This window comes from Thamnophis elegans, chromosome 1 (assembly GCF_009769535.1).
Source record: "Thamnophis elegans isolate rThaEle1 chromosome 1, rThaEle1.pri, whole genome shotgun sequence".
In the NCBI taxonomy this organism is placed as follows: Eukaryota; Metazoa; Chordata; class Lepidosauria; order Squamata; family Colubridae; genus Thamnophis; species Thamnophis elegans.
Genome location: NC_045541.1, coordinates 78541474 through 78560266, shown reverse-complemented (window position 1 = coordinate 78560266; position 18793 = coordinate 78541474). Strand labels below are relative to the sequence as shown.

At 40.5% G+C, this 18793-nt stretch overlaps 1 protein-coding gene across 1 annotated transcript in view; it reads right to left on the bottom strand.

Moving 5' to 3' along the window:
* Nucleotides 1-8173, bottom strand: part of BRSK2 (BR serine/threonine kinase 2) — a 458442-nt gene extending 450269 nt beyond the window's left edge. Inside the window, exon 1 of the mRNA XM_032222893.1 lies at nucleotides 8080-8173. Within this exon, the coding sequence (XP_032078784.1) occupies nucleotides 8080-8173 (94 nt within the window). The remainder of the gene's footprint in view (nucleotides 1-8079) is intronic.
* Between the last annotated feature and the right edge of the window lie 10620 nt (nucleotides 8174-18793).

Sequence of the window (18793 nt, the reverse complement as noted above, 5' to 3'; positions counted from 1 at the left end):
CCTGCTGTTCTCCTACGTCTGGCCAGTTTTGATACCTAGGAGACATTTAGATCTCATGGTCTTCTGGTTTCTAGCCTACACCAAAGGCCCACTAGTTTTTTAAATATGTACTGTTGTTATCGTCTTAATGCATAGTGCTTTTCACAATACTCAAACTAGCATCAGTTTTTGCTGCAGGATACCTATGTGTTATTACTATTTGTGAAATTAATTGGCATGCTAATGTTAGTCACTATGGATCACCTTCTGAGTCACTTCATTTTATTATACTTAATTTAAATGCCAATTGGTTAAAAAAAAACTAGCTGAATGAAAAAATTACTATACAGAGGGGGATTATTTTAATAATGTAGCTAAATTTATCTTAAATTTTAATCCTGGCAATGTTTAAGATTCAAGTATATAAATAGTGTGATCCATTTTTTATGTGACACTTTATCAAAATGACACAAATGACCTGTATATTTCAAAACAATCCCAGTAATTGCTACAAGGCAAAAGTATCTTTATTATATATGTGTTTGTATCTGTCTGTGTTTTGTTCTTCTGAGTTTCAAATTGTATTTCTTATTGCTCAAATTTATTAATTTACTGAAATGTAAGGTGTTTCCCAAAATTCTCGGCAGTTTCCCTAAAAAACCAAATAACCCCAAAATCTGCAATATAAATCTTCAAAACAACATTGAAATACACTAGGCAGTCAAGGACAGCATTAAAACACATATCTTACATCGACCAGCCCATACTACAGCTGTAAGTTTTAAGCGCACTCTTAGAAAGTTAGGTCTTTATTGCTTTTTGGAATGGGAAGAGTTTTCTTAAACATTTTCTGAATTTGACCTAAATGTATCAGAATTTTCCTACCTTTCAGAAAAAAATGCTTGCTAATGGAAATGTCCTTTTGAAAAACAGGTATATTTTGTCCTTTCTTTAAGGAATTAAAATTAATTAAATTCACTATGATTTCCAAATTGTAAAGCCTTTTCAAGAGCTGACCTGATTTTTTCCTTATTTGAGGGAATTTATTGATGAGTCTATCCTTTCTACAAGGTGCCAAATATCATATCAACAAATTTTCCTAATCAGAAGTAACTTCTAAAAGTCAATAGTCAAAAAAAACCTCAAATATGGAGATGTACCATGTAGGTATTTATCCTACTAGTTCTACAGCTTAAACATAGCATCTCTGAAGAGCCAATCGTGCATCATGGCACTCAGATAATTGCCCTTCCCGCAAGAGATGAAAGCTTCAGTTCTAAGACTGTTCTGAAAACACATAGTGCTTGAGCCAAGGTGGCGCAGTGGTTAAATGCAGCACTGCAGGCTACTGCTAGATCAGCAGGTCAGCGGTTCAAATCTCACCGGCTCAGGGTTGACTCAGCCTTCCATCCTTCCGAGGTGGGTAAAATGAGGACCCAGATTGTTGGGGGCAATATGCTGACTCTCTGTAAACCGCTTAGAGAGGCCTGAAAGGCCTATGAAGCGGTATATAAGTCTACTGCTATTGCTATTGCTATTCAATATACAAACATCTTAATCATGGCTAAATGAATATGCGGGCCCTATAGTTCGCAACAACTAGCGGAGTAAAATCCACAGGGACCCCATTCCTTCCTTTCCTATAGATCAAAGCTCACAAGCTGAATGCACACACATATTTCTAATAAGTAAATAATCCACTCAAAATCCAAATACGAGCAGTGGCTAACTCATTTCTCACTCCAGGAGTTCGATTTTCATTGGCTCAAGGTTGACTCAGCCTTCCATCCTTCCGAGGTCAGTAAAATGAGGACCTAGATCACAGGTGTCAAAGTCACTGCATCACGTGACGTTTCACGAAGTTTTTCCCATTTGCGGATCTCAAGTGGGCATGGCCTGTATAGGACACATCCGGCCCGTGGGCCGCCAGTTTGATACCCCTGACCTAGATTGTTGGGGAAAATATGCTGACTCTATAAACCACTTAGAGAGGGCTGTAAAGCACTGTGAAGCGGTATATAAGACTAAGTGTGATTGCTATTGCTATTTTCTCACCAAGGTTATATCTCAATCAGAATCATATTGTTTTAATACAGGCAAAACCAAAAGTAAAGCAAACAGTAAAAGGGTTCTCTAATATCTGAGCAAATGAGAAGAGGCAGCCTGTACAAGAACATTGCATTGATGCCAATGCAAGCCTCTTAATTTTCTTCAGGATTAATAGTAGCAATAGCAATAGCAGTAGACTTATATACCGCTTCATAGGGCTTTCAGCCCTCTCTAAGCGGTTTACAGAGAGTCAGCATATTGCCCCCAACAATCTGGGTCCTCATTTTACCCACCTCGGAAGGATGGAAGGCTGAGTCAACCCTGAGCCGGTGAGATTTGAACCGCTGAACTGCTGATCTAGCAGTAGCCTGCAGTGCTGCATTTAACCACTGCGCCACCTTGGCTCTAAGGTTCTAGTAGTTTACCACAGGGCCAAAATCCTAAACTGGAACTCCAAACATAACTAGATAAAGTTCTTCTGGCCATGACTGAAGCCAGAGTAACAAGGCATCCTGTTATATTTCAAAACTGTGAAACTGTGCTCTTTCAAAAACATTTACCAGAAGATGCTGCAAATCTAACCCCACTTTACCTCATGCCAGTATGCCCACCTTTATCTTTATTAAGTTTTGATTATTAAGGGATTTTTTTGTTCATACATCTCCACTTTTAGGTTTTAATGCAGGCACCAGGCTACATTCTTTTAGTTCAAGAAGAAAATAATTGGGTTGGATAGCAATAATTTACTGAGAGCATCTCTCTTGCAACCTCTCTGAAGAATCATCTTGATATTACAGAATTTGGAACAGTCAACCCCAAACAAGGCACCCTTCCAAATGGCCATTGCTGAATGTTCTGGAATTAGCCATGCTACAAATTTTAAAAATTACATGCTAACACAAATTGGAGGTACCCATTCAAATGGGTTGTTCTGAATATAGGAAAGCAATTTAATTTGGGCCTACAAATCTTGTACAATGGGTTTGGTGAGCCCTGGTGGTGAAGCAGTTAGAATGCAGTATTGCAGGCTAAATCTGCCCACAGCCAGAAGTTTGATCCTGAGGGGGCTCAAGGTTGACTCACCTACCCTCCTTTCAAGGTCGGTAAAATGAGAACCTACATTGTTGGGAATAATTGTTGCTAACTTTGTAAATCACCTGGAGAGTGCTGTAAAGCACTATGAGCAGTATATGTATAAGTGCTATTGCTGTTGGACCACAAAATGATGTCTTCCATTTCTAATCCTACCAAACTTTGCTTTAGGATGATTTTAAAGTTGAAAAGTATGGCTCCATCTATCAGCAAAGGCAAGCCACCTATAAGACTAAAGCCATGAGACAGAAAAGTAGCATCCCAGGTTGATAAAGTTAAACTAGACTTCCTCAATCTGCTATTTTTCATGCATACTTGATTATAGTTTTGAGGCTTTCCAGCAAACATAATAATTGAAATTCATTTCAAATTGGGAAGTTCGGTCTAGATTATACAGAATCAAATAGCAAAGCAATTTCATTTTTGTACTATACAGTAAATCTGCCTCTGTGAATAGAAATGAAATCCATTAACTCAATAGTATATGCTTTTGAATAGGTTTAGAATCTGAATTATATTCACTAAAATGCTTTCAGGGAAAAAAAAGTGCCATCAAAATTTGAGAACTGTTTTTGAAAAAGAAAAGACTAGGAAGGAAAAATATCAAGTTTATCATGAGCTCATTAATAACAACTAAAGGATCTTGGAATGTAATTTAGTTCTATTAACTTGCTATAATACTGCCATACAAGTGTTGAAGTTAGAATATTGCAATAGTAAAGTGAGTGCAATATCACCAAATGTGGCTTTAAAATATTTGAGACCTGGAGTATTAAAACAGATATATAAAGATCAGCCAAGAGAAAACAAAATATAAAGATATTGCTAGCTCTAAATAAAACCACATTATGAGAAATATTTGAAATATCACTTTCATATAAAGCACCAGCCATGCCAAGTTAAAGACAATTTAGCTTCATATGAATAATACTTCTGAATTGGAATTGTTATCTAAGCACAAATGTTTCCTGGTGTGTTACTGCAAACACAAAACACTACATTTTTGCTCATTACAGTTAATTACAGTGCAAACCTCCTATAATTAAGTATGCCACAGTATTTCAGTCCAAAGTGAACCATCGCTTGCTCGTCCCTTTAAAAGCAATTGGTTTGTGTCGACATTTTCAAGATGTTTCCTCATAATCTAATAATCACATTTGTAAAATTATATCATCACTCTATTTATTGCATCTCCTTCTCTCCTCCCATTGAATGGATTCCCTGCAAGTTAAGTTTTAGAAAACAACAGCGCAACCCTTTAAAACTGTGCTTTATACAATAACAAAGGGGCAATTGTCTGACTACAACAATCTAATTTAATTATACATGCATGGAATTCTTACACTGCATTATTAAGAATTTCTTCCCCCGGGTTTTGCCACACTGTCCATATTACAGCAAGACTGCAGGCAAATGTTATGTACCCCTTTGCTCAGTGCCCTCCTCTTGCTTTTGAAACCAGGAGATCATAATCCTCCCTTTGTGACATCAATCATTTGATGCAGGCCTGATGTGCCAGACTCTACAGGACAAGCTTTGCTTTCCCTGCTCTGAAGGAGAATTAGCATTGTCATCATCCAGAGCCCTAAAATGTACCGTGTCCTGAATATGGTTTGCCAGGTCAGTTTTGCACATGCAAGAATAGATGTCATCACGGCTGCATAGATGTAGCATCTGGACTGCTTGCCTGTTAAAATCTCCTTGTTTCATGCTCATTTATCAAGTCTCCCATTTAAAACTATGGAGAAGCTAAAGAAGTTCAAAGTTCAATTGGGACGGAGGCCAGCATTTGCCTTCCCAAATCTTTAGCTTTGATCTTCTGTATTTTATAGAAAAGGAGATGGATGGTCCTGAACTTAGAATAAAGAAGAACTTCATAGCAAAAACACTTTGCAAGTTAAGTAGGGGGGGGAGGACTAAAACATAACAAACAAATCTGAAGTTACAGGAGAATAGAGATATTAGAATATCTGCTTGTTTATTTATAAAAGGTATTGACCAGCCATCTTACTTCAGGATAACTTTGGGTGGCTGTTGGATTCATGATACATTTCATGAAATTACCTTAAAAATATCAGCAAACACTTTCCATGTCTCATTTTCCCTTCTTTCTGTGGTATGGTTCTGCTCGAGTTGCAAACTGTCTACGCAACTTTATTGAACTGCCAGCCTCTTGAGCACAAGATTATCGAATCTCCGAGTGAACAACTACATGTTCAGATACTCCCTACCATAAGTTTACTAAATGCCTTCTTTTCCTTCTCAGGAACCTAGGTATGATAGCCAAAAAACGGCATCACTTGGCTGTGTATAACTGATTTTTTCCCCAAAAAAATTCTAAGTACAATAGCAAAGAAAATTGTCCATAATTCATTTAACAGATCAATTTTGAATATGGGAGAAAGAAAACAAATATTTCCAATTCCATGCATGGTTGCTCCCCCCCCCCCCCCCCCGCAAGAAGAAAGTCCCATTGATGTCAGTAGTTTTACCTCCCAACCTCCAAAGCAAGTGAGCACAGAATTAAAACTCCATATGCCAATAATTCTTATGGGGTCTTTAAAACACATTTAGATTTAATCTGTGTATCCCAGCATTGTATGAACATCTGTGTGCATCAGGACTGGAAGAGTAGAAGCTCATTTACAATCTCCTATAAAATTACAAACAACATTTTTACTCTAATTCGGCTCCTCAAAGGCCAACGAAAGTAGACCACAGCCTTTCTCTGAACACAGGCTCTGCCTCCCCCCCTCCACTCTGCCTCCCCCCCTCCACTCTCTAATCACTCAAAAGGAAGATTGGAAGATTAGTGAAGGAAGGGGGAGGACAAATTGCAGTTAACCCTTCAGCTGAATAATAATACCCCATGAAGATCTAAATGTATGATCTAAATCTATAGGTTGTGATCTTTTGCTCCTTTGCTTTCTTGCAAGTCCCTCAGAACTCAGAAGGACTTACTTCTGGCAAAGCTTTTGACGAATCATCAATCTGAAACACTGCTATTGAGATAACCCAAACTCTGTGAGAGGGGGCAGAGTGGGAGACCTCAACTGAAAGTAGACAAAAAAATCACAGTAATGAGGATAAGGTTTGAGTTCATAGATTTAAGGCCTCTTACATGGTCATAGCAAAGGGCAAGAGATCACCTCCGGAAACAGCATTCAGGGTTTTTATCAGTGCGCCATAATACTGCAATAATTTTGACAGGAATTTAATATTCCTCAGCTCCGTTATTCATGTCAAGATGTATTTCACAGTAGCAGGAGCTATAATGTTATTGGTTTTTTTTTTATATATATATATATATATATCTAGCCCTCAGCGTTATGGAGGATAAAGGTGAAGTGATTTTCCAGCTACTGCAATATGAGAAGGAGCAAGATACAAACAAATAAAAGTCGCTTTCCGTTTTAAAGCAGCACTTTTCCCAGAAGCCTTTCCCATTGACAAAACCGGCAAGCAGTTGCTATGGGGCTTGAGGTAGGAGGAAGAAAAAGAGTGTGGAGAAGGGTTGCACACTTAATCATTGCAGGAAAGGTTGGCCTATTTCACAGAAAGATCTGGATTTCAACTCTGTCCCCAAGAAAATTGCAGGGACTGCAGAGCTGCTGCCGTGCGAGGCAACAAGAAAACAGGCGATCAGAGGCAGCAGCTGGAGATGGAAATGCCTATTAAATCCTTTAGACAACAGATGGGCAAAGCTCATCTTTTTTTTAAAAAAAAAAAAAAAAAGGAGAGCAAAACACAATGCACCATGTTTTATCATCCCACCATAAGGAACAACTCTTAACACCAACCAGCTTCCAAAAAAGACTATTCTAGGCTCTGAATGTCGGAACCTATCTATCTTACTTTTTAAAAATCTCTCGATATGATACTTCAGAAAAACCTGAAATTTACTCTGGGGTCCCTCAATCAAAGGCTGCCAAACAAGAGGGCCAACTGGACCGGATACCAAAAATGGAAAACGAAAATATGGGAAATCTGGCAGACAGAGATTTGCCAGGGCCCTTTCTTTGCCTTTACTCTTTGCCTGCCCTTGAAGTGCATCTAGTGCTGCAGGGAACCAGCCAGTCCAAACGTTGAATACATTGAGGGGATCTAATTATATCATTGAGGGCAAACACACCTGCTCCCGGCTAATGCCCCACACTCTCTTTCCTTCTGGTTAATATTCCTTGCCATTGTTCTTTTCAGAGAACCACAAAACAGCAAATCTCTAGCATCTGACTGCAGAACAGGGGATCTTCCTCTAAGCAGCAGAAAATTGTGGTTAGTGGGAAAACAAAATAAGATATCCAGGGCAGGATCTGCAATTCTTTCTTTTTCTTCTTCTTCTTCTTTTCCTGGTGACCACCCTTTCCCATTTTGGTTGCCTTCCAAATCATCAACAAAGACAGTGCCATAAATTGCACTCTATGTGTTCTCTCTCCTCTCCCCCACACCTCTACTAACTGCACCTTCAAGACTACACCCTTTTCAATCATGATGTCATAAAACACTGCTGGTGACTCCCCCGTTTCCTCCTCCTCATCCTCTTGATCCACGATTCCTTTTTTTTTTTAAAAGAAATGAAAGCCATGCACTGAATCCAAGCCAAATTGACCAGCAGCTGAGCATCTCTCCCCCCCCCCCCAATTCTATCAGCCCCTCCCCACCGGCACTTTGACTGTCATCAGAACACCACCCCTTTCCAGGAGTGATCCACACAAAGCAAGCTGGGCTTTAAAACAAAATGCAAATCACCCCAAACCTCCCTCCCCCCACCAAAAAAAAGAGCCACAGAAGGCAAAGACACCCCTCGATCTCAAGATGCCACAGCGACAAGACAAGGAGGGACCCGCGAGGCCGGACTCTCCCATCTCCCGTCATGTCCGCGACTGCCACCTTCTTCTCCCCTGGGTTTGCTTTGCTTTGCTGCTGGCTACTGCTGCTGCGGCTGCCGCGGGAACCCACCTGTCTGCCCTTTGCCCAGCGTTTTCTCCAAGCGGTAGGGTCCAACATATTGCGCGTGTTGAGCTCCGCTGCCTTCCTTGCCAGTTGATGTCATTTCTACCTGGCTGGGTAACGCTCTGCGATGCTGCGCCTGGTATCCCGCTCGGGGAAGCTCCGGGCTGGTTTTTTCGTGGCTGGTTCCTTAAAATTCCGACTTGGCCGCTGTGCAAGGAAAGCGCCCGGTGTCTCGCTCTCTCGCTCGCTCGCTCTCGCTCTCTGACTCTTCTGCTGATCCTCGTCCACTTGGCGGAAAATTAACTCTTGCTCTCTCTTTTCTTTTTCCCCCTTCGCTTTTTCTCCACCTCCTCCTCCTGTCTGTCCTGCTAGGGAAGGGATGCCCAGGAACACTTATTAGCCGGGGCTTAGGGATGGGGGAAATCTCCGAGCATCCGAAGCATGATGCCGGTTCTCAGCAGTCGCACGCTTTAGTTCGCTCTAGAGCTGCTCAGCGGGAGCTGGAGCAGCGGAAACGCTGGGGCCCGTCGCTCCGACTGACATTAGGCGCAACCAATCCCCGGCAGCATCTCGGCCCGTCTCCCCTCCCCTCCCCTCCTCTTTATCCACTACCTTTTCTTTTCCATTAGCATCGGCCGCGGCTGCTGCTTCTTGCCTCGACGCCGAGCATCGTATAACCAATGGCAACAGCCATCAAACGGCGAAGGGATTCGTCTCATCAGGACAGTGGTTAATCCCGTTTCAAACTCTGCCCTGTCTCAAACTTTGTCTGCATAGCAGGAGGGAGGGGAGAGCTACCCGGCTCTCTTTATCTGCTGGATCCAAGCCAGTTCTGCCCTCCATCCATTCCAATCGCACTGAAAAGGTGCTCGGGTTGGGACCGCCAAAATCACAGGGAAGGCGAAGAAAATTAAACTGGAAACAATGAATACTAAGGGGTTCCCCCCCCCCTTTTTTTTTTTTTTGTTGAAGAAGAGAGTCACAAAGTGAAGTTGGCTTGTAATGAATTTCAGGGGAGTTAGCTGGTCTAAATATATGTATATGTATATGAAAAGGCAAAAACTGAACCTAAGCAGGGTAAAATCTTGTTGGAGTTAGTAAATTAAGTGGAACTCAACTGAGGGAAAGACGCAGTTTCATCTGAATGACACTCCTGGCACTTTTTTTTTTTAAATATATTTTTATTGTTTTTACATTTAAAACAATGCAGGACCGCGAAGTCCAAGTGACCATACAATCACATTATATACAAATAGTCTCATCCACTGACTATTATCCTACTTAGTACATTATCTAACCTTCTATCCAATCACATTATTTACATTTTGGTCCAGTCTTGTCACCTTGTCTTATACCAATCATAAAATCTGTTCCAGACTTCAAAGTATTCCAATTCCCCTTTATTTTTTAGTTCAAGAGTGAGCCGATCTGTTTCCGCACAGGCCAAAACTTTTCTGATTATATCTAACTCTGATGGTGTGTTTTCTTTTTTCTAATACTGCGCATAAGATATAAGCGCTGCAGTTAGTACATGTATAATTAGATAAAGTACTATTTTTATATGTGCAAGAAGCCAATGTGATTTTCAGTACATGCTGTAAATTAATCTTCCCTAAATGACAGGATGGTTTTAAAATGGAATATTGATATAAAGCACCATCTTGTTTATACTTAAGCAATTCAGACAACAACCTCTTGCATTTCATATTTTATTTTTTAAAAACTCTTAAAACTAATAAGTGATATAAGTGCTTGACTGAAACAAGCAACAGGTGCTGTTAGACAATCTTCACATAGCTGAAGAAAAATAAACTGCTTTTCATTTTTGCATACAGTCTAGGATAGTCCTGTCCCATATAATACCCATGAACTTCTAAATCTTCTGTGACCATCATTAACTCCATTGTTCATCTATGGAGATTCTCAATCATCCAAATTATGATTGTCCCAAAGGTGCTTTTTCAAGGGGCAACTAGACTTTCCTGTTTTTATATAAATCCTTTCATTGCCCACCATCCAGTCAGAGTTGAAGAAGCTTCTGGGATGAGAAGTGAAACCTTCAAAGGAAAACAAGAAAGTCCAGTTGCCTCTTGAAAAAGCACCTTTCGCACAAACCCATTATTCATTTAGAATGAAAAGTTACCTGGGGCAATAATTTCTCAGCTTTGCTTTAAGATTATGGAACTCCACGCTAAGAGATGTTTAGACCAGATCAGAGGTGGTATTCAGCCAGTTCTGACAGGCTCTGGAGAACCAGTAGCAGAAATAATGAGTAGTTCGGAGAACTGGCAAATAGGCTGCTTCCCAGCCCCCCAGCTGATCTTCTTTTGTTGTCCTGAACAGGAGAATGGAGCTGGGAAGCACGTTAGTGGATGGGGAAGGAATGGGGATTTTGCAGTAACCTTCCCCCAGGAATGGGGAGGGAATGGGGATTTTGCAGTATCCTTCCCCTGCAACCTCCACAAAGCCATGCCCACAAAGCCACGCCATGCCCACAAAACCGATAGTAAAATTTTTTGAATCCCACCACTGATCCAGATCCTACCCACCAAACCAAAACATGGAATTTCTGCTGTAGCTTGGAAGTAGCCCAGATCTGCCCTTTCACAGTATGATAGTAGGCTCCAGGAGCTGAACTGATTTTTTTTATTATCAATTCTGCTGCAACACTGAATATGCAAAATCACAATAAATCTGGTCTTCCCTCCTGATGAATTCCAGCTTGGCAGAGTTTTTAGGCAACCTAGGAACTCTCATCTCACCCCACCTCTCAATTCGTTTCTCCCACAACTCTGTTCTCAGCATTTCAGGGTTATCAGTGATGAAAATCACTATGGGTCAATTTCATTTGGTTTTGGAGTGATGGGTCTCTTACTCAAATGTCTCCTGGATTCTAATCTTCTATTTTTTTCCAAGGACTGAATTATTAATTATCCATTTATTTCATTGTTATGCTACATAGCCTTTCCATGGAGTACTTCATTCAGTCACTTGCAAGACCCCCAAAATGATGTTTTGAAAACATGCTGATCAATGGTTAGTGTTGTTCACTCCAGTGCAAACACCACAGCAACTATTTAGACATTTATTTATTCCAATCATTTCAAATCTGGGGGCCTCTGCAAATTCTGATTGTCAGGAAATTTCTCCTTATTTCTAAGTTAGACCCCTCTTTGATAAGACCATTACTTCTTGCCCTGCCCTCATGTGCTTTGGAGAATTAGGAGGAACCCCTCCTCTCTGTGGCAGCCCCTATTAGAAGACTGCTATCAAGTCAACCCAGTCCTTCTCTTTGTTAGACTAGACATACCCAGTTCCTACAACTACTCATCCTATGTTTTATCTTCCAGTCCCATAATTACCTTTGTTGTCCTTTTCTGCATTCTTTCTAGAGTTTGAACATCTTTTTTGTATTGTGATCAAAACTGGATACCCTTTTCCAGATGTGGTCTTAGCAGTGCAGAATAAAGCAGTACTAACACTTTACTTCTGTCCTAAACCAGTCTAGGAATTGTGGTCTAAATATAATAGGAGAGAATAGCTTCCTCACACCCATTCTAAAGAATATTAAATTAAAACAGGATCATTTTGACCATTCATCCCAATCTCTTGCTCAGAGCATGTACTTATTTTACTTAATCGTTTATCTAGGGCTTCATGAAGAAGACAGCATATTGCTCTTGTGACAAAATCTTAATTGCATAATTGTAGCATACATAATATTTGTAGTATTGCAATACTATTTAATATTAGAACAACAATTGAAGTGCAGGGGGAAGAGGATTTAACTAATAATTTAACTCTATATTACAGGCTTTCTCCCAAAGGTGTTATTTGTTGTAGGGGACACCAACCAATGAACATTTTCCTCCTGGAACGAACAATAAGAGTGGGAAGAGAAATAGTTAAATCCTCTCCTTGCATGCTGTGATCCCAAACCTGACTGGGGAGCCCCCACCCCACCCCACCCCATAGCCTATTGAAATTAAACTATTAGCATTCTGGTTAAACTAAGACCTGGCTGTTCCTGCAGGCCTGGGGCTGTTGACCCCATAAATGAGGTCCAGCCCCATCTAGGTTTGAGTGTATGGTGTGTTGCTTTTAAATCTGTTTTCTCTTTTTCCTATATTTTAGTTTTTATTTTACTCTTGTATTTGTAAGCCGCCCGGAGTCCTACAGGATTGGGCGGCATATAAATTTATTAAATTACAATTACAATTACAATTAAGCTTAGAGTTTACATATATTGCCTGCTTCCCTGCCTTCCTATGGAACATAAGAAGCACTCTTTTGAATTTAAATATTACTAACTTTATATCAAAATAATTTTATATATGTTTGAAATTATTTTGTAATCATACATTGTTAAAGTATTTTCTAAATATTTAATGTAAATTTAATTTTTAATATTTTTTCAGCTTCATTGTTTCTTTACTGAGCTTGAGAAAATCCCTCTTCTCACCATCTGCCTTGATTTTAATCCAACTTTCCCCAGTTTAGGGGCCTTTTGACAGAGAATGATAGAAACTGAATTGCAATACATATGGAGGGCCCAGATTTTGGAATGCTGATCAAATGTTTATAAAAGTGTCCCCCTTATTCTCTCTGCACATGTTTTTAATCTTTATATTTCTGTTCTGCACTCTTCTTTTGACTTTTTCTATACCTTCTACTCCCAGACATAAAGGTCCAACATTTTCAAACAACGTGGTATGTTTCCCTTCATTGAAATAGTTTGTAAAATATTGACAGCATCTAAATGTATGAGCTTTAATTCTTAGAATTGGTTTGAAGAGAAATGTTGGTTTTTTCCCTCTGGCTTTTCCTGCAGTTGTGCAAAGCCATCATTTGTCTTAGAATCCTCCCACTCTGCATGTGCAAGTAAAACAATACCAAAAATCCCAACAACTCCTTATTATATTTACATTTTATTTATTTATTTATTTATTTATTTATTTATTTATTTATTTATTTATTTATTTATTTATTTATTTGCAAAAGCTATACGCAGGGTACCCATCATGCAGTGGTGGGATTCAGCCAGTTCGCACCTATTCGGGAGAACCGGTTGGTAACTTTCTAAGCAGTTCGGAGAACCGGTTTTTGGAAGAAATCTTTTGTAATTTGTAATTTTGTAATTTTAATAGATTTGTATGCCGCCCAATCCCGAAGGATTCCGGGTGGCTTACATAAAAGCAATTAAAATATTAAAAAACATTAAAAACACCAAAAACAATAGTTTAAAACAGAAAAACACAGCATGCACTCAGTTATAATGGGGCTGATGTTCAGTCAAGCTCAGCAGCTCCAGGCCTGCCGAAACAGCCAGGTCTTAACAGACTTACAGAAGGCCAGGAGAGTGGGGAGGGTCCGCATCTCAGGGGGTAGTTTCAGTGGGGTTGTTTTTCCCCCACTTTACGGGGCTAATCCTGTAAGGAAGACAGGAAGGAAACATTCTGGTGTTGTTTCTAGCCTAATCTTTATTGCCCTGCTTACAGAAACTGCCTCTCTGGTTAACCCTTATTACCATTGTAACAGCTAAGGCGAAGTGCCCATCGACCTGAGTGGCATTAACTTGGCTACGCCCACATGATCACCGAGCCCCACCTACCCAGCTGGTCATCAGGGCAGAGAACTGGTTGGTAAATTATTTGAATCCCACCATTGCCATCATGCTAAAAGAACAGCTACTTATTTGTATAACTCACTGACTTGTTCATCACACAAGTAACGATTCTTATCAGCTAATTTAGTTAATTTAATTTACTTATAAAAGCAACTTTGTGTACTATCTCTCATGTTTTTGTACCTTTGCAACAAGCCTTCCCACTGAGTGTATTTAACTGCAGTTTTGTTGGTGCCAGCTTTTCTTGCAAGACTTATTTTTTATAGTTTCACAAATTTAAATTGTTATAGGTTGTTTTGATCATATGTTCATCTGTCATATCTATTTGATTACTGCTTCAAGTGGCTGCAAGTCAAAGCGCTGTTACGTTTTATTGCTGAGATGTTTTAATGTGTGTGTGTGTGTGTGTGTGTGTGTCTAAGTTTGATTATTTACAGTTTTGCATACTTAGATTTTAATTGGCTGTCAATTAAATCGTATATATGAGTCTTTATAAAATCAGTCCCTTTACCACATCACATGATTTGCAGTTTTGTATCAATTATGAACTGAATTTGAAATGAGTTTTTAAAATTCTGCTTTAAATGTTTCCATGCCATGATTAACATGGCAATTTAGGGACGATCGACAATAAGCAGGATGAGGTGCTATAAATTTCAGCAGAAGGACCATTACATCAGTAGAAGGGAAGCCATGTCTATAGTCTGTAAGATATACGTCAATATGATCGTGGCCTGTTTGGATGCAGAGACACTGGCAGGTCTTTCTAAATAGGTCAGTAGAACTCAGCTGATGGTAGCATTCTGCCACTGAAGATCCATCAGAAATAAGAGTGGAGTATGGTCAACACTAAGGACTATCATTTTTACACTCTATGGTGTACCACTTCATCCATAGCTTACATTCCATTACTAACACATCTTTAACCAGTCCTGGATGTTACAATGAAAACTTCCCTCTTATTAACCAGTGAAACACTTTAAAAAAAAGACTCTGCCTCACTGATCTTGTCTATGTCTCCAGGCATATGGAGACATTATACACCTCATAACAGCACACCAATAGCACTAAATAAATCCCACACAAACTTATCAGTCTCAGCTCAATAACAAATGATCAAGAATAGTGAGACTTGTAGACCATAATACTTGTATAACAGTAGGTTTCCTAGGCCTGACTTGGACGGTGGGAAATATGGCATAGAGCTGAATATGTACTGTAGCTTCATGCAGCTTATACTCAAGGTCACTGCAAGTTTTAGCATTATTCTTCAAAGAAGAATGAAATAAGGAATGTCTGAACAGCAGCTTTAGCGATGAGGGTAGAGCAGAGAAAGTTGCAATTATGCTCTGAGTTCCCCTTAGTAAATATGAAGCACTTAGGGGTGCTTACTATTATTTCCTCTCTTTTTCCCCACACTCCCCCCTCTGGATATGTTTGGGTTTGCACCTCACATTCCCAGTTTCTTGCATCCTGATTTAACTCAGTTAATATTTCCTTGTTTTACAGAGAGTATAGATTTAGAAAATGCCATGCCAAAATATGTTTGACTACTATACAAATCAGTATGGCATCTAAATACTGTTGCTTGGGTACTGAAACTGAGCATTGGTAGTTATTTCCTTTCCTCTCATGAACCCTCAAAAAATGTATTGCACGTCAAAGTGTTTATTGATTCTGAAAACAATCTGTGGAAGCCTGCAGTGAGGCCACACCATGATTAGGTATGCCTTTCAGTTCTCCTGTGGAGTTCACTTACTCGCCCATGAATTCTTGGAAACTTCATGCCACTTATGATATAGGTGGTGTTTCTTAATCCATATGTAAATAAGGGTAGGAGACAGATTAATGTCTATTGGAGAACTCTGAGTGGTGGAAGTAGACTTTTGATTTCCAGTCTTTAATTGTTTGACAGTGGCAAAATCTCTTTTTCCAACTTCCAATTTTGCTGAACTGCAAAAATCCGTTAGATGACAGGAGTGAGTTAAGAGTTTGATTTCTCACTTTGCTCCCATTTATTAGTCATTCAGATGTTTGTTAGGTAAACTATTTTCATGTCAGCTCAAAAACAGCTGGTTGGCTTTGAAGTTCTTTGGTCTTAAAGAGGTTGCCTTTTGCATTAGACTGCTTAGTGAAACTGGATTCCCCTCACACACACACACACACATAATAAAATCTCAAGTTTTCCATCTCTCCTATAAAAACACAGTGCCTAGAATCCCGTTGCACACTGAGCTGGGATAGGCTATGTTGCCATGCTCCTTTCAGCTTTGGCAAGCATGGATCATTATGAAGGATAGTAGGAGTTCAATAACATCTGGAATGCATTTCATATCCTATTTCTTCCCACTGAGGGCCAAAACAGAAGTTTCCTGCTCTAATAGCTAATTGCCCATTCACACATTTCTCTTTCCTCTAAAGGACCTACTCCATCCACCCTGAATGCTGATCAATAACACATTTGAATGTGTAGTATGTGTCGCTTGGTTTTCTTGAGAACATGGAAAGATTCTTATTTCCTAGTATTATTGGGTTTCAACTACTAAGATAATAGAACCCTAATGGGGAATGTAAAGAGCATGATGAATTTGTAAGCAGTGATCTTTCATTTCTCATCCAGATGACTTTTTCTATTAAAGAGATTCAGTGGTGGTATGGAGCCTGCTGCTAGGGTAGATGCAGGCAAGGTACAGCAGGGATGGATGAAAATTTGGAGAAGGAAATGGGAATGAAAAAACACGGAGAAGGAGAAGCAAGGAGATTTGATGGGCTATTACTTGGCAATTATGCCATATCAAAAAGCATAGAGGGTATGCGTCTGGATTGCTCATATGGGTTGCCAATAAGAAAGGTGGTACAAAGAAAAAGTTAGTCCATGCCAGATCTGCACCATTTCCGTACACCTTACTTGCTCAGGCATATTGAGATATGTAGGACCCTTTCTATCTTTCCAAGTGGAAGGTGTATAGTATATGGAAAATACCATAAATCATTTAGAACTAGGGATGGAAATGTAAATTGAGTTTACTTTATGGAAAACATGGGAAGATAATATGTCTGATTTGAACCCAAAAGGGTATACATCAGTTTTAACTTCCAGAAGTTTTCAACTATTAGAAATAGTTTCAGTGTTACAATAAAGACTCACATGCCATATTAAATTTCTAGGAAGCTGCAAGCAAGTTAAAGCCTATCATAACCTTTACATTGAAAATGTGAGATAGTCCTCCACCAAGCTAGGGATTTTCCTCATGGCTTTGTGCTCCTAGCACTAAAGATCTAGTGTTGGGATTGGTAGCAGAAGAAGAGACAAGACTTACTTATGTCTGACTTGTTAATGTACTGTATTTTTCGGAGCATAAGATGCACCTTTTTCCCCTCAAAAAAGAGGCTGAAAATCTGGGTGCATCTTATACACTGGTTTGGTTTGGTTTATTGGATTTATATGCCGCCCTTCTCCCAAGGACTCAGGGCGGCGTACAACATTAAAAAAAACACATATTACAAAAGTTAAAAAAAAATTAAATAGAATATCCAAAACAAACCCAATTAAAATTAACAATAACATTTTTTAAAAAAAATCGATTAAAATGAACAATAATCAATAATTTATTTTGTTTTGTTCAGGCCAGGCTGTCTTGCTGGAAAAGCCAACTTTTTAGGGTGCATCGGAAGGACCGGAGGTTGGGGATTATACGAAGCTCCGGGGGCAGCTCATTCCAGAGGGAAGGCGCTACCACAGAGAAGGCTCTCCCCCTGGGGGTCACTAGCTGACACTGTCTGGCCGATGGCACCCTGAGGAGGCCAACTTTGTGGGATCGCACTGGACAGTGGGAAGCTACCGGTGGCAGTAGGTGATCTCACAGGTATCCTGGGCCTAAGCAATGAAGCACTTTAAAGGTCATAATTAGTACCTTGAATTGCACCCGGAATACAACTGGCAACCAGTGCAGGCCGCCTAAAAGGGGTGTAACATGGGAGCACCTAGGTGCCCCCATGATAACCCGCGCAGCTGCATTCTGGACCAGTTAAAGCCTCCGGGTGCTCTTCAAGTGCAGCCCTATGTAGAGAGCGTTACAGGACGAGGACATGAGTGACTGTGCACAGAGCATCCTGATCCAGGAAGGGGTGCAACTGATGTACCAGGCGAACCTGGTAAAAGCCTCCCCTGGTTGCCAATAAGAAAGATGGTATCAGATGTTCTTTTAAACTAAGCCGCGCATCCATGAGGACACTCAGATTGCGGGCCCTCTCTAAAATTTCTCCCCCTATCATCAAAGATGGAACAAGATGCACAAATCGGGATGATGGAAACCACAGCCCCTCAGTCTTGGAGGGATTGAGCTTGAGCCTGTTCCTCCCCATCCAGATCCGCACAGCCTCCAGGCATCGGGACCTCACGTCAAGGACATCGTTTGGTGGTTTGGGGTAGAGATGAAAAGTTGGGTATCATCAGCGTATTGATGATACCGTATCCCAAAACCACGGATGATCTCACCCAGTGGTTTCATATATATGTTGAACAGGAGGGGTGAGAGAACTGACCCATTGGGCACCCCACAAGTGACGCACCTCGGGGTCGATCTCTGCCCTCCAGTCAACACAAACTGAAACCGATCCGACAGGTAGGAGGAGAACCACTGTAAAACGGTGTCCCCCACTCCCAACCCCCTGAGTCATCGCAATAGGATACATGGTATTGAAAGCTGCTGAGAGGTCTAATAGGACCAGGACAGAGGAGCAGCCCCTGTCCTGGACCCACCAGAGATCATCGACCAATGTGACCAATGCTGTCTCCATGCTGTATCCGGGCCTGAAACCCGACTGAAATGTATCCAGGTAGACAGCTTCATCCAGGTACTGGGGAAGCTGACGTGCTACCGCACTCTCGACAACCTTCTCTACAAAGTGAAGGTTGGAGACCGGATGATAGTTGGCTAAAGAAGCTGGGTCCAGGGAAGGCTTCTTAAGGAGGCGTCTCACCACCACCTCCTTCAGGAGGTGGGAAAGAACCCCTCTCTCAACGAAGTGTTGGTAATCACCTGGAGCCAGCCTCGTGTCACCTCCTGGGAAGCCGAGACTAACCAAGAGGGA